At 39.6% G+C, this 15,585-nt stretch overlaps 1 protein-coding gene across 1 annotated transcript in view; it reads left to right on the forward strand.

The window, feature by feature from the left end:
- LOC131968296 (plexin-A2-like) overlaps positions 1-15,585 on the forward strand; it is a 104,929-nt gene that overhangs the window by 17,443 nt on the left and 71,901 nt on the right. Inside the window, exon 3 of the mRNA XM_059329109.1 lies at positions 505-687. Coding sequence (XP_059185092.1) covers positions 505-687 — 183 coding nt within the window. The remainder of the gene's footprint in view (positions 1-504; positions 688-15,585) is intronic.

Raw genomic sequence — 15,585 nt, forward strand, 5'->3', positions numbered from 1 at the left:
TGATGTCAGATCAAGTGATCTAAAAATCACAGAAACAGGCGCAAAATACACAGCGCTTCTCGTGTTTGCCATCAGCAATTAGTCTGCACCGCAACTTTGCTCGCTCCGAGGCGTGTAGATAAACGCGGCGGCCCAAGCCCTTTTGAAGTAACCATTTTTAACCCTGAAAATTGTGCACTTAATTCATGTTATGCTTGCCACGGGTCAGTTTGAGTTCTGCTCTTGTGTTAACATGTGTCTACTGCGATCTCAGTCATTTCTCCGGCTCAGGCTTTAACTCTCTTCTCTCTTTCTCGTTACCTCCACCTCCCATCCTTCCATCTGTCATCCTCACTCTGGCTTTCTTTCACTCTCTTTCCTCTTCCATCCCTTCCTCCCCTACCGTTTTCTTCCCCTCCTCCTTCTCAAAAAAAAAAAAAAACACCTCCCTGACTTCATTCTGTTAATGCTTTCTTCATCTTAACCTCGACGCTGATCTCTGCACCCCTCCCTCTCTCCATGCAGCCTGTTCCCATCGATGATCACTTCTGTGGCCTGGATATAAACCAGCCCCTGGGGGGTTCCCAGCTGGTGTCCGGTCAGACGGTGTACACTGAGAGCAGGGACAGGCTGACCTCTGTCACCTCCTACGTCTACAATGGACACAGTGTGATCTTCCTGGGGACCAGGAGTGGGCGGCTGAAGAAGGTGAGAGCAGCAATACAGACAGACAGTTCAGGTTTAATCTGCCTTTTTTACAATGTACTCACATACTCTTGTCTACACTTGTCTAGTTCTTTACGGAGAATCGCTAATTCTCAAGAGATCCTCTTGACGACAGAAAAAACATAATTTATCTACTCAAAAACCCAACAATGATTTCTTGAGGCTGTGTTGATAACCTTTTGGCATCTCTTTCTCTTCTGAAAGTTATTTTCCGATTACAGTTTCATAATGTAGACTGTTCCAACACCTGAGAATCACTGCCTACATCTCAGGTTTGTTTAAATAAGTTTGATGTCATGCCCACTGACGGCGGTTTCCGCTATTTGTTGAAACTTAACAGGATTTTCCCCTTATTACAAATGGGAAAGTCATGTTTTTACAGAGCGAGCAACAGAAAACTGGCGAAAATGTGAGTTTAAAGCAAGTCCAAGAACAGAAACAACAATGGGATAACAAATAACAGTCACTTTTGTTTTATTTTACTTTTTTTTTAAAGATTTTTTTTGGGCATTTTGTAGCTTTATTGACAGTACAGCTATTGAGAGTGAAAGGGGGAGACAGATGGGAAGACATGTGGGAAAGGGCTCCGAGCCGGATTTGAACCCGGGCCGCCCGCTTACAAGGACTGGGCCTCTGTGGTACGCGCTTTACCAGGTGTGCCACCGGGAACGCCCCTATTTCACTTTTAATATTATTATAAATTTGCGTCATTTTTTCACAGTTTTAATTTAACTTGTGAATTCTAATATAGATAGAGGCCCTGTAGAAGCTCTTTTGGGTTTCTTGCCGCTACCTTGCACCTTCCTTTTGTTGTTATCCTTGTCTTTTGTCTTATCATTTGTGCAAAATAAAAAAACTTGTCGCCCCACTCATTATTATGGATCTCACTGCAGCTCCCAACAAGACCCGCCCTTACATCTTTGGTGCTTAACATTAACATTATAAAGTGTATAGAGGGTTGGTTAGCTCAAGTTGGAAATCATTTGGCATCAAACCTGGGGCCGTTGGTTCAACTTCCTGCTGTGCATCAAAGAGATGTTTAGTTCAACTTTAGGGCTAGGGTTAACTTACATCACTGCCAAGTCTGATGTAGGTTTAATCATGTGGTTAAGTGAAATATTCGGTTAATAAACAACTTCTTATGAACGCTATTTGCGGCTTCTTCCAAAGATGATAAGGAGACCCAATGCAGAGACACAACACTGTGTAACACCAGACCAGTCCTCCCATTGCAGGCCATGTCCTGTTCTGAAATGCAGTGGGATCCATTATAACGCGTCACCAACTTGTGGTTGACTAGAGCAAAATCTAACAAACTAAACTCACCTTCCCTTCAACACAGTATCAGGCAGACCCTCCAGGACAGAGAAATACTGATATTTAATGTTTTTTAACGTTTTTTATGGCCTGTCTAATTTAAAGAGGGGAAGACCCAGTAAAAATCCCCTGAACAATAAACTGACTCCTAACAGGAAGAAGCTGACTGTAATGAACAGTGACTCCTCTCATGATCCAACACAATTTCACCAAACTGTCCCTTATGACTGTTTTGATTGAGAGACCCTATAGCGGCAAAACTTGACATAATGTGTGTTTAATTGATGTGTCAAATTGGTGGAATGTCCCTTTAATGTCTCATGACTTTAATGGTTTCTGCCACTAAACTCCACATTACATCATTTGTCAGGTGTCCATGAGAAACACACCACTGTGATTCATCCCCCACAGCTGTTTTTGCGTTTCACCGCCATGACACATTTATGTTATAATGATCTTTAATCCATTAACACTAATTAATGCAATAATATGATCAATTAATGGTCTAATTAGCATAACTGGTTACGTTTAATACATCACAGTGATTATGTGGGACATTATGCAGCCGAACAAAGGTGCAGTAATCACGCGGCACTACATCTTGTGCTCCAGCCTTTAGACAGGTGCCGCGAGACGAGGACAAATCGTCCACCCGTGACAACTCGAGCCACAACTGAAGCACACGCCTGCTCCTTCAGTTCCATTGTATAAGTTGTATTAATAACAGCAAATTATGCAGCTCGAGTGCCTCTTGCTTAACACTGTCCTGGTGGATTTTGGTTTCAATAGCGTTTAGCATTACAAAGTACTTAAAGGTCCACTTCACTGACTCTGAACAGGATCACCGTGTACTTGACATGAATTTTTACATGTTTATTAACTTCATCAGACTTGTGTAAGAGTCTCCTGCACCTTGTAGTCGGGTTCAAATCACTCCCCGAAACAAAAGAATAATAATAAAATAATAATACTACATTTTATTTGTAATGCACTTTACATTACAGAAAATCTCAAAGTGCTACAGGTTAAAAGCATAACAATCTAATTATAAAAAAGATAAAAAAGGAAAAAACAGCTAAAAACAGAAGAAAAAGTATACATACATACATTCATACATACACACACACACACACACACACACACGCATACATACATAATCTAAAAACCATCTAGAAGAACAAGAAAATACAATGATTTATAAACGTTTTTCTTGTTTTAAAGCCCTATATAAGTTTTGATGTTCTTTTAAAGTTTCTTATATTCAAATTCTATCTAAAGTTGTGAGCGTCTTTTTGCTGTTTTCAAAGACTAACTGTTGTTTTTTAGGGTTTTTTTTCTTTAGTTTTAGAGATAAGTCTGATGATATTCTAGAATTGTCTTATTGCAAACAACTCCAATAAAATGATTAAAACCAACAGTTATGTACTATTAACCCTTATGCCCTCTTCGGGCATTTTTGACCATTTTTCTCCCTTTTTTTTCATTTGGTGATCATTGTGGCTGTGTTAAGAGATTGAGGCATTAAAATGTGCAGGAACTTCTCTTTTTAGTAAAATGTTTCAACACATCCCCTGGTAGTCACACAGCTCCATAGTATAACTGTCAAAAAAACCCCAATGTAAAATAGTTAAATTTGGTGGAATACAGTAAAAAAAATAAAATAAAATAAAAAATGCATAAAAAAATACTAATGTGATCAAATCAATTTTGTTGCTGATCTTTGACATATCCAACACTCTAATCACCACCAAAGCCCCATCTTCCTTTTTTCTTCTTATATGGAAAATAATTCATTTTTTGGAAGAAATTATGGAATAATTCAAATATATAAACTGGCATATATAGGGTTAAAGTTCTGAAAATGATCGAATGTTTGGTGGTTTTGAACACATCTGAAGTTGTTTAAGAGGTTTATGGAAGAAAAAGCAGAAAAAAATATTGATGTATGGTGATTAAATAGCAGTTTTTGTGTGCATGGTCATTTTTGCCACGAAGGTCACAAGAGGGTAAATGTGAGGAGAGCATAGGGGTTAATGCTGCATGTGCAGCCTTTACCTGGATATATCTCATTCCTCTGTGCTACAGACCTCCAGTGTTGCCCACAGACTATTAAAAACACATCAGAAAGCCACACTGTTGCACTGGGTGACTTGTTTCTTCATTATGATGAATAGGGGCACTGTAGTTTATTTTGCCTCACCCCACACACACTGTTCTGCTGCTGTAAATACTCACTAACACACCACATCTGCAGCTGAAAATAAACCACAACAAATGCACCTTTTACATGCATTTCCTTCGAACAGCAGTGCCCAGCTGTTTCAGGAAATTACTCAGCTTTAAAAAGAAAAGAAAAAATGCAATCGTGACTCATTTTTAAAGTCAGCAGGAACAAAAGACAGGCGGGGAATCTCTGAAACATTATGAGATTGACAGAAGCGTTGTTGGTTTGGGTCTTTTCTTTGGATTTGTGAACAATGAGAAAAATATAGAATATTGCCAGCCTAATCCTTTAAAGTCTAACTTAGGTATTCCTTTAGTATTAGGTTTCTGCTGCTCGGCCGTGCTTGCATCATCAGGTGTAGGGATTGAGTTCTGACAAGTGTATGATTGAAAGGAAGCAGTTCAAACATGTCATCTGACTGTGTCCGAAGGCAGAAGTGTTTATAGCTGTTCTGAACGACCAGAGTTGTCACAAAGAGAGGGACGAGAAATGATAAATATTCAAATGGGGATAATGGTGCACACTTCAGACTCACCTTAAAGGCAGTCATAGTGTTGGAAAGTAGTTGAGTGAAGAGTAATAAAAAAGAGAGATTGAGACGTAAAATCAAATCCTAACCATTTTAGGGCAGCACCTAAAGATTATTTTCATGACATTAAATCCATTAAACCAATTATTTTCTTGATTAATTAAATAATTTTCTCTATCAAAATCCCAAAGCCAAAGATATTCATTATCTTGATTTTATATTATCAAATATATATGTCCAAAAAAGCCTCTAATCAGAGAACAAAGTCTGATTTGAGGCTTTTTTCCAAGAAATAATACCAGTTCTTGTATTGTTTCTTGGAAAAAGGACTGACCCTTGCTAAGCCCCTCCCTCGAATGTCTTCTGTCCAATCCTACATTAGCAACAGTAACCAAGCACAGCAGGCGTCAAGCTGGGAAGGGGAAGAAGCCGAGACGGTGTGCATATGGAACCTGTGAGTCTGACAGCAGTCAAAGGATGCATGAAAGCAGCTGAGATAAGGTGTTGGGCTCCGGTTTGCTTTTCCCTGTGCCGCTGATCGGCACATCTGTGTGATGTTGTCAAATGTGTTTAAACATGTGGAAATGTGTTTCCATTTACATAACCTTACCCAACAGCTGTGGAGCAACTGTGACACAGCATCCTCATCTTACACCAGCTCAACCTCATCAATCTGCATACAAATAACACAACTTTGTAATGACATGCAAGGCATATGCCAAAAATCCAATTATGCGTGCATATGATACCTTAATCCTTCCATCATGTTTATGTTTGGAGCTAGTTGTGGTCAGAGTATAAAGCACTGAAGTTGCACTTAGGGTGGGTGGGTCAAACAAACCCCGGACTTTCATCCAGGAAAAACATGTTCATGTCCCATGTGAAAACAAAAGTAAACAATGTGATTCAAACACCACTTCCAGTGGTCACGTTGTCCTCATAACTACTAACCACTTTTTTTTTTAAACCGTCTTTTTTGATGCCTAACCAGGAACTTAAACGAGAACGAGCCCTAAAACGAGAGAGGTGGTTTTGTAGCCTTAATTCAACCAAACTGTAGCCTTTGTTTTTGTAACAGCATTGATCTCCTGCAATCTGTTGGATTGCTAATTTTGGGAATGCTCCTGTGCATATGATATGCATGCAAAATAGGACTTTTCATATCCATTGCACTTCATTTGAAAGTGTAAAGTTGTATTATTTGTACGCAGATTGATGAGACCGGGTTGCTTATATACAAGTCTCCCTCAGTTGCTGTTGTAGCTGAACAAGAACCCAAAGGCAGTTCTTCCAGCTCCAACATTTTATTTGTGCCTTTTGTTGTAATTGTAGTCCTTTCTGTTTAATTATCTTGGAAAATTCAGAATTATTATTCCAGAAATTTGCTTTTATTTTTGTCTTTATTTATATCTCTTACTGATATCATTAAATACACCATATTGACCATAAGCGTCAGAGCCCTAGCAGTCAACAGCTTCATCATCAGTTCCCACGAATGTCCAACAATTATACAGTCCTGCTCCAGAGACTCTCATACAATCGTTTCCTTTATTTTACAGCCTGGTTTTGTAGACTTCTGGCTAATTATGGATAAAAGTTGCACCTGGAGTCATAGTGATGGTCATTACCTGCAGAGGTTGAAAGGTGATATAAAAAACCATCAGACAAGTTCAAGGGGTGACTCTGTTCCTGTGAAAAAATTCTTTAGTCTTGATTGCGGGGTGATGTGGTTTTTCCACTTTCACACTGCGATCTGTAGGCTGAAGCTTCTATCTTTATCTTTTTATCTGTTTTCACTGCTGAGTCACTTTGAGCTCCCTGATAAACGCATTAGACCCTTTTGTCTGCTTCTCTCTGTAATGGTTTATCGTTATTCAGGGCCCATCAATGGGTCACAAAGTTGATTGTTAAAACATTTGCATATTTTTGTCCATCAGCTACTTATTTCAGTTCTAGACTGCGTTCTTGACTCTGCACACCTGAATGAGCTTGACATGATTCATCAGCTCCACTACAGCAAAAAGTTCAGACTTAAAAAATGTTATGAGCATCTGTTCGATGATGATATGTTCGACCATCTGACAAGCACTCTGTTTAAATCATACTGACCTGTTAATGGTCACTAGGATGTATCGAGATTCATTTGTAGCTCACTGAACAAAAGAGCAATGTATAGAAGATGTAGATAGATGTACATAAAACAGGCATTAGTAGAAATGTATCATCCACCATAGGGGTTAATTCTCACTGCTGCAGGATGCCTTGCACCAGGCCCACAGACACAAGATGACCTCTTTCTGGGAGGTTCATGAAGTTGATTTAGCTCATTGTCCATCATTTTTCATTTCCAATGCATTCTGTAATGATATGTTATAATCAAGCTCCGATAAGGCCCTGATAAGCCTTGTTTGATCTAACTGCATTGACTTGGTAGCACCTCGGGCTGTGCTTACTGCACAGTCGTCATGGCATGCAGCTGACTGAGGAAATGTGTGAGAGGACTGTTGTGACATTAGCCTGGGGGCCTCAGTCTTATGAGGAGCAATCTGTCTGACACACACAACACACACACATACACGGGTCCAGACTGGGAGCACAGATAGCATCACTGCAGCTCTTTCATTGGAGGAGCCATCGGGGGGAAACAGACAAGATAGCCTGACAAAGGAGAGAGAGAGAGAGAGAGAGAGAGAGAGAGAGAGAGAGAGAGAGAGAGTGGAACTATAACAGACAAAGACACAAGAATGGCAAAGGGAAAAAAGGGAGAAAGAACAGAGACACAGGTAAAAAAAAACAGACTGAGTGAGAAAAAGGAAGAAAGACAGACTGAAGAAGAGAGGGAAGGAAGATGAAGAAAAACTCAGAGCAAAAAGTGTGTTTTTCATGTGTTCAGGAAGTGAGCAGTAAGTTTGGGTTTGGAGTGTGAGGAATCCATCATTACTGCTTTAAGTGCAGAGTGTGCAAAGGCCAGAGTTTGTCATTACACTGACAGAATGAGCCGCCATGATTCAGACTCCCAGGAGCCTCCGAGGTGCACGGGGTCACCTCTCGGATCCTATTCCATCACCCCCAAATGGACAGGCTGAGTGGAAATGGGGCATGACAATAAATGCCATCAGCAGATCATTCCGGCAGCAGGGCCATTGCAAAGGTCAATCCTGCCACAGGAAGGGTGTAGCCGGGGTGAAAGGTCACAGGGATAACCATACGTCTTACTATTCAGGCTCCATGCAGCATATGGATAAGTCCATCAACGTCTCTCGTTTAGGCTACTCCCAGTCCAGATATATAACAGGACATTTCTTTTATCACCTGCCAACGTTTTTGTTGCCCTATGTGGCTGATTTTAACTGAGTGATGGGACCCCTGTGGGGAACTCTGGGCTGAATGCAAAAAGGGGCTTTTATTTTGCATGATGCGCGCTAATGAGGTGAATCCAGATAAAAGCCATTATCTCTTATTAGGGATAGGAATAATTAATCAATGATCGATTAATGGTGGTTAAGAATTAATGGATCTGTGTATTATTTTACTTTAATTTTATCTATGACTGCCTATCAGTACTCACTGAACTGAAACACGCCGAGCTTTCAGTTCTGCGGCCGTATGTGAATAAGCCAATGAGCTGAGAATTAAGTTGGATAAAGCTACAGTTTGCAAACTGAAAGTTGCAATAACAATTATAAAACACACAGGAATACAAGAGGATTAATTTAAGCAAAACTAGCTTACTGTATCAAACCTTGCTAGCATGAATTACTAGCTTTGATTTTATCCAAAACGTATTCAAACACAAAACACATTTAAATATTCAAGATTCCTGTGAAAACTAACCTCATGCCTCTTCGGGGGTTAAAACATAAAACATTCCTTGATGTTATCTTTATAGTTTAATCTCAGTTGAGTTAGTTTTACGATTGACAGGATCAAGTATGTTTTTGTCCTTTCAAAATAAAAGCGTCCGCTATCAAAATAGGCTTTTGCATAGTACTGTATATATATATATCTTTTATTTTGCACATGTATGTATGCATGATGAATCGATGAATTGATCGTTATAGATAATCTAGTTGGCAGATCGCCCATCCCTATCTCTCATTGATCCTTTTTTAAAATTATTCCAGTTTCAAGGCAGGAGGCGTTGATAGATGCAACTTTCAGTGGTACTGGTGGCACAGTTTCCACTTGTTAGCAAAAAGGCTAGTGGGACTCAGTGAGTGCAAGACAGCCAGTCCAGTCAAATCAAGGTTTCAACCACCAGCTTTTGCAACAATAATGAGTTTGGCGATGTAGCACTGGGCGATGATCCGAAAAAAATCTGAGCAAGTGTGACCGAGACTGTGCCTGAGCTCGGAAACCAGATAAACACATTTAAATTAACATGGACACATACTGAAAGATGCCTGGTTAGGTGCAGAGAGGAGAGGTTAATTGGATGCATGCACAGACAAGTCCTTAGTGCCAAATCCAGAGCTAAGTTTACTGAATCCCCATTGTCACCGATCAAATCAGTAACTTTCAGCATTAGAGCTCCCATAACCGGTGACTGACACCATTGTCGGCTTAGCCACGATAATGAATGCATGCAACACCTCAGTAGTGAGTTTCCTTCTGGCTTCGTAAAAACTGCAAAAACAAGAGAAACAATCATAATGTAATCAGTCTGCAGCAGACAGGTGGCTGCTGAGTTATTAACCTTATTAATGGTGCATTACTCAGCCCAATTTAAAACATTTGTTAGAAAATGAATAAAAAATAAATCAAATGTCACACTCAAATGTTGCTTTGATAAAATACATACTTAACAGAGTAAATGGTAATCTGCAACCTCATGTTAAAATTTACCTTCTCAACACTGATGATCAGGCTGTATCATGCATTCATTATATTCCCATTTATTCCAATATATTGCTCCAGTTTTGGAACGTTTTCCTTGTCTTAATAGCTGAATAGGACCTAGTGCCATATGGTTACGTCTTAATTCTCTTTATTGTGATAGAGAGTGGTGATCACAGTAAGCAGAGGGTTTGAGGTGGGAAAGGTTTTGCTAAATGTTGCTGCATGCTGCGTTTATTCTCAGCAACCAGCATCAGAAACTTGAAGAAGAAAACACAAGCAGCCCAAGCTGACCGATCACAGTTCTTGAAGTCTCCACATGGTGTTTAAATCCGAATTCTTGGGCTATTTTGGCTGTTTCATTCTGCCTGAATATACCACTAAATGATTTTACTGCGCCATATTGGTATCTTTTTTTCCCAGCACAACCTCACCTATATGACCTGATAATTATTGCTTCACTTTGACTTACTGGATCAACATTTTGAACACACAAAACACAAAAAAAAAAATAATCAGATTTTGGAAGGTTTTTTTCTTGCAAAAACACAATCGTGATCAATAAGGAATTTTAAAGGTTGCAAATGTGAACACAGGTTGCAAATACAACACATAATAAGTACAATCAGGATAATGTCTAGTTCTACATTTTCATACTAAATATATTTGACTTATCTTTAGTTTTACTTGGCCTATCATCATCAAACAAAAGCTGTCATGGAGTTTCAAGCCATAAGAAGTTGAAGTTGACGGCAGGGCTTGACGTTGCTTTGTTAATTAATATTATTAATAGCTCAGTAGCCTCTCTGTGTATTAACATTTTTGAGTAGGAGCATGATAGGCTGTGGTGTCTGTGTGCAGGTTACGCTGCCACATTGTAACAACTTAACATATAACTATAACTATAAATAAAATTATTTTTGTCTGAAAAAATGATCTGCATTTTTCTCTATTGAGCAAGTGACTACAAAACAATTTCCATTCCTGCCTCAGTAACTGTGAGGCTCTGATAATGTTCCCCCTGACAAAAGTATCAGGTTTATATATAGCTTTGTTCTGTAAATAAATGATTAGTATTATTCAGCTCCAAAAACTACACGACCACTAACACATTTCCCCAGGTTTTATAGTCACATTCCACTTTTCTCACTTCAAGGAAGGACAGCAGATTTTCATCCTCTGCTACTTCATCCTAGCAAATAAGTAAGCAGCAAACACACTGTAGAATGACATTATACCTCTGCTTACCCTGTGGCAGCCTCAAACACATAACAGGTGTTGAGTGGAATTGATTTTCTGAGGAAATGTTTCCGCAGAGCACAGTAATACTCAGAAGGAATGGCATACAGAGTGCAACCGGATGCTTCCCCGGCATAGTGAGTGTATCGAGACGTGGATTGAGCAACTCAATATCAAGATGTTCCTCGTTTAGTATTTAGCGTGTGTCCCTTTTCAGAGGGAAATCAATGATGTCATACCTGCCACAGAAGAGCTGCAGATATATTTTAATATATGATTAAACCCATTAATGTTTAATGATTTCACTGTAGGTAGATAACAGTCTCCAAAGGCTGGGGGAGGGAGACTGTCCTTTAACTGAAGCATTACAAATGTGATCCCTGCAGCTGCCTAAACACTGCTCTTGAGCGCGCCACTGATGCCTTCACTGGTCAATCATTGTAAGAGAAGGTAATTAGGATGCACACACTGTAATATGAAGGAGTGGTGCAGCGTTAACGAAATAAAAACCGACCAGCACATTAGCTCGGTGGCTCCAGCTACTCAGCAGCAGAATTTCCCTAGAAATGGTTGGAAATGTTAAGCTCGTGGCAAATAAAGCCTTAGTTAAATACTCTCATGTGCAAATAGTGGTTTCATTATGGCTTATTGAGAGTTGACCGGGTGGGGAAATTCTTCAGTGCACGGCTAAATGACTTGGACTTTTCAAAGTCACGGTTTCTAAGGGGGCACAGGAAGGGAAGATTTGGTGATTGAAATCATTAGAATGGACTTTCAGAGGAGGGGAGGGGCACGGGGCTGAATAGGTGTGTTTGACGCTAAATTGAAAGGATTTTCATAACGGCATGAAGGGAGCTGGACCTGAGGGTGGAAGTCTTCAGAGCGGATCGCCATTAGATGTCTCAGTGCAGCTGGAATAGTAAATGGTATTAAGAAAGGCAATTTTGTGATAACGCAGAAAGGTGTCCATCTCTGTGCTTTTTCCCTGACTGCAGTTTTATTTAGCAGCTCCATCTCTCTTTGTCCCCTCTTCCCTGCCTTCTTTTTTCTTCCTGCTGCTCAGTCACACAAATGGAAAACACACAAGAGGACTGACTGCATTGCGGTCAGCAAAATGAAGACCATACGGGTGCCATGAATTGTTCCACTGTCCCCCTCCCACTGCTTTTGTTGGTGGGCCATGGGAACCCGACAAACAATGGGAATGATTGGAGGGACGGGGGGCGTACAGAGGAGGACAGGAAACAGAGAGCAGGAAACCATGTCCTCAAGGAGAGAGAAAACAAGTGAACATGCAGAGACTCAGAGGAGACTGTGGCTAAGTTGTAGAAATTGCGGTATGAAGTCTTGGAAGCTTGCCATGCAGCTGAAGGTTAGGGCGAACTAAAAATTTTGGCTGCTGCAAGTGGAAGGCTTTGAACAATAACCCTGAAAAACACACTCACACTCAGACGCCATGACCTCTCTTCCGACCCAGTTGGTAATCGCGTTTAGGCACGAGCACTTGCCAGCGTACAGCGTATCTAGTAGCTGTGATCAATACACCTCACTTTGTGACTGTAGTTAATGTGATGGCTGAATGATTAGTCCTGTCCTGTAATACACATCTCCACCTCGGTGACCCCCCTCTTCCCCTGAACGCTCTTCGTTTTCATTAGCCGCTTCAGCTCAGCTCTATCCTGAGCTTCGTCTCATTAGCATTCACAGAGCCGTGATGGTTATATGGGCTAATCAATGCCCCGCTCTCCTCGCCTGTCATCCTCGATCGGACCATATGCACAGCCACTCAACCTTAAAGGTGGCCAGTTGTCTGGCCCTTATGTCGCTGCATGCCCCGTGTCACAATATTGAGTCAAGCCGGGGCCAAAATCTGTCTTGCTCACCGTCTGTGTACATCTACTTTACATCTAGTCTGGCGTGTATTTCATTCTGCGCCTCATTTTAGATGCAATGGAAGATTTATGTGTGGTTGTAGCTTATTTACTTGAATGGTTTTATATGAAAAACAACTTGTGCTGTAATTTAGATGTTTTCATGCAGATTGACTCATTGAGAGCCAGCAAAATGTCATGAACAAGACAAGTTTTCTGTAGAAGAAATGAGCCAACCTCTTTGTTTTTGGTTCAAGTTGGACAGACTGGTCTTCAGGGACAGATGAAACCTTGTCAGAGTGGCAGATTGGGAATGATTGCTTTAACAGAGTGCTCCATGCCTCCTGGGTCATCATCCATATGTTTAGGTTAGCTGGCTGAATGTGAAGGCCACAGACCAGCTGGACACACTTTTTTTTTTAGATTGGACAACCATTACCACATAAACATAGCAATCATCTGCCTTACACGGTTTCCCACTCTGCTGCAGAAGAGTTCAGGGACATTTACATGTATCCTCAGCATGAATAAAGTCATCCCCCTGAAACGAATCTCAAGATCAACCCCATATGTAAATACTCACCGGAGAGACATTTGGGTGAGTGTATTGCTCATGCAAGGTCTGGCAGCTTTACAACGGAGCCAACCTGACTCAAGCCAAGTGACATCTAAGAAGTCTGGGTCTTTTTGTTTTCTTTGGCTCTCACAGGATGAGAGTGCAGCCGAGCATTTAAGATGCAAACCCAGCCACAAAAAAGGAGGCTGTTTTTGTTAAGAGCACATGGGCTCAGGTTGCAGATCTGTTTGTGGAAGCCATACTAAGCCGGGTTGTTTATATCCATCGCAGGTTCTGCAAAGGCATTTCAGCAGCAGGAAGGATTTTGCCGTTATTGGCTTAAATATTATCCATGGGTTAAATATATAGTGTCGTCAGCTGTGAGACGCTGGGAAGAGAGAATAAAATGAGCAGCTCACTGAGGTCACAGGAACATGTGGTATTAATGGCACATCAGTTCAGTTCTTCTGTTACATGACATGGACCACACAAGAGGAATCTGCTTGAATTTAAAAGGAGGTTTTAGGAAAATATGTAGTTGTTCTTATTGACCTACTTAAATAAGAACCCAGCTTTTTTTGATATACTTCAGCTCACTGCAAATGCAACCAGGATGTATTGGATGTGGATTGAAATGGCTGTTTTCTAACGAGATGTTGATGTGTATAGCTTTGTGAGCGCTCAGTGGAAAAAACCTAATCACAGAAACATAGACAGCTGATTAAAATACAGAAAGCACACTGAGGTTTTGTGTTGTGTATCTGATCCCTGATCAGTCTGACCGATCTCTGGGTGAGAGAAAGGCGGTATGACAATGACGTGTGTCGTGTTGTGAATCATAAATAGAAATTGTCCATGCATTAACAGATATTAAGAATTAGAATGAATGTCAAGTGAAAATGGGACCTAATATTGCACTTTATTGATTGCTGAATATTGGGTTAAGGACGGCCCATTGTTCTGAGGTCCCAGTAGTCATAAAATTTCCCATTGGACTGAAAGCCAATTTGTCCCACAGGCCATTATCCCAAAAACAAAAATCCATTGCTATGAAGGCCAAACTGGAGTATTTCAATCTTTGCAGACTCCATTAACAGATTGCTCAATTTAACAGATCTGGGTTCCCTAAATCATATCGTTTTGCCTTTGTACAACTTCAAAACCAAGACTTTTCATTTCGACTGATATTTAAACAGCTCTCATTTTACTAGATGTTTATTGTTTATTGTTTATTTGGATCCCCATTAGCTGCAGCACAACTGCAGCTATTCTTCCTGGGGTCCAACATATAATATACAGTACATACAACTTAAATTAAAACAAACTTAAAGAGTTAACAATGGGAATAGTGAAGCAAGAAAAAATAAATAAAATAAAACCAAGAATATAAAAGATAGCAAAGCTTCAAAATCAGGCTCTTTTATACATTCTACATCTTTATATTTTAGAATTTCATTCTACATCTTTATGTTTAATATCCATTACTTAAAGATAGATTTCCTACATAGTTAAATACACTATATAGCTATATTTATTACGTAGTAGTTAATATTACCTTACTAACCTTTTTAACATATTATTCTATATTTTTAATAGAAAATTAGTAGTAATAAGTTCCATATATATCCATTTATGAGATGTTATTTAATCTTTACATTTAATATCCATTACTTAAATCTAGATGTTATATATAATTTAATACTATATAGCTGTGTTTATTACATAGTAGTTAGTATTCTTTACTGAAACATAATATTCTATATCTTTAACGGAGTTCATTTATTAAAAACAATTTCATTATTAGTATATGTATCCATTTAAGATGTGTATTGTGACTGTTTGACATCCCAAAAACGAAGCCAGTCAGCTCGTCCAAGCATTTCTAGAACATGTGACTTCATTAAATCAGAGTTCTGCTTTGTGAGCCGTGACAAATTTATCAGAAGAACTGAGTGAATTGTAAAAAAAAGTCTGTTTGACAAGTTAATTAACTTTAGAATGACTGACGACGAGGCAAATCAAGTTGTCTACTTTTTTCCTGCTGTCAGGGTAAAACATCTGCTACTAGTAAATGTCTACTTCTAAAATATAGTTTATGATTTATGCCTTTTTTATTCTGATGTTGCTGTCTTGGCTAGGTCTCCCTTGAAAATGAGCTCAGTTATATCAGTGGGACTAACCTGGTGAAACAAAGGTTGAATAAAAATATAAATGTCATAAATAGACACTCATTCGATAAACATGGTTTAACCCTCCTCTTATGCTGCGGGTCAAATTGACCCATTTCAATATCTAACAATCCAAAAAA

Source organism: Centropristis striata, chromosome 3, assembly GCF_030273125.1.
Source record: "Centropristis striata isolate RG_2023a ecotype Rhode Island chromosome 3, C.striata_1.0, whole genome shotgun sequence".
Lineage (NCBI taxonomy): Eukaryota > Metazoa > Chordata > Actinopteri > Perciformes > Serranidae > Centropristis > Centropristis striata.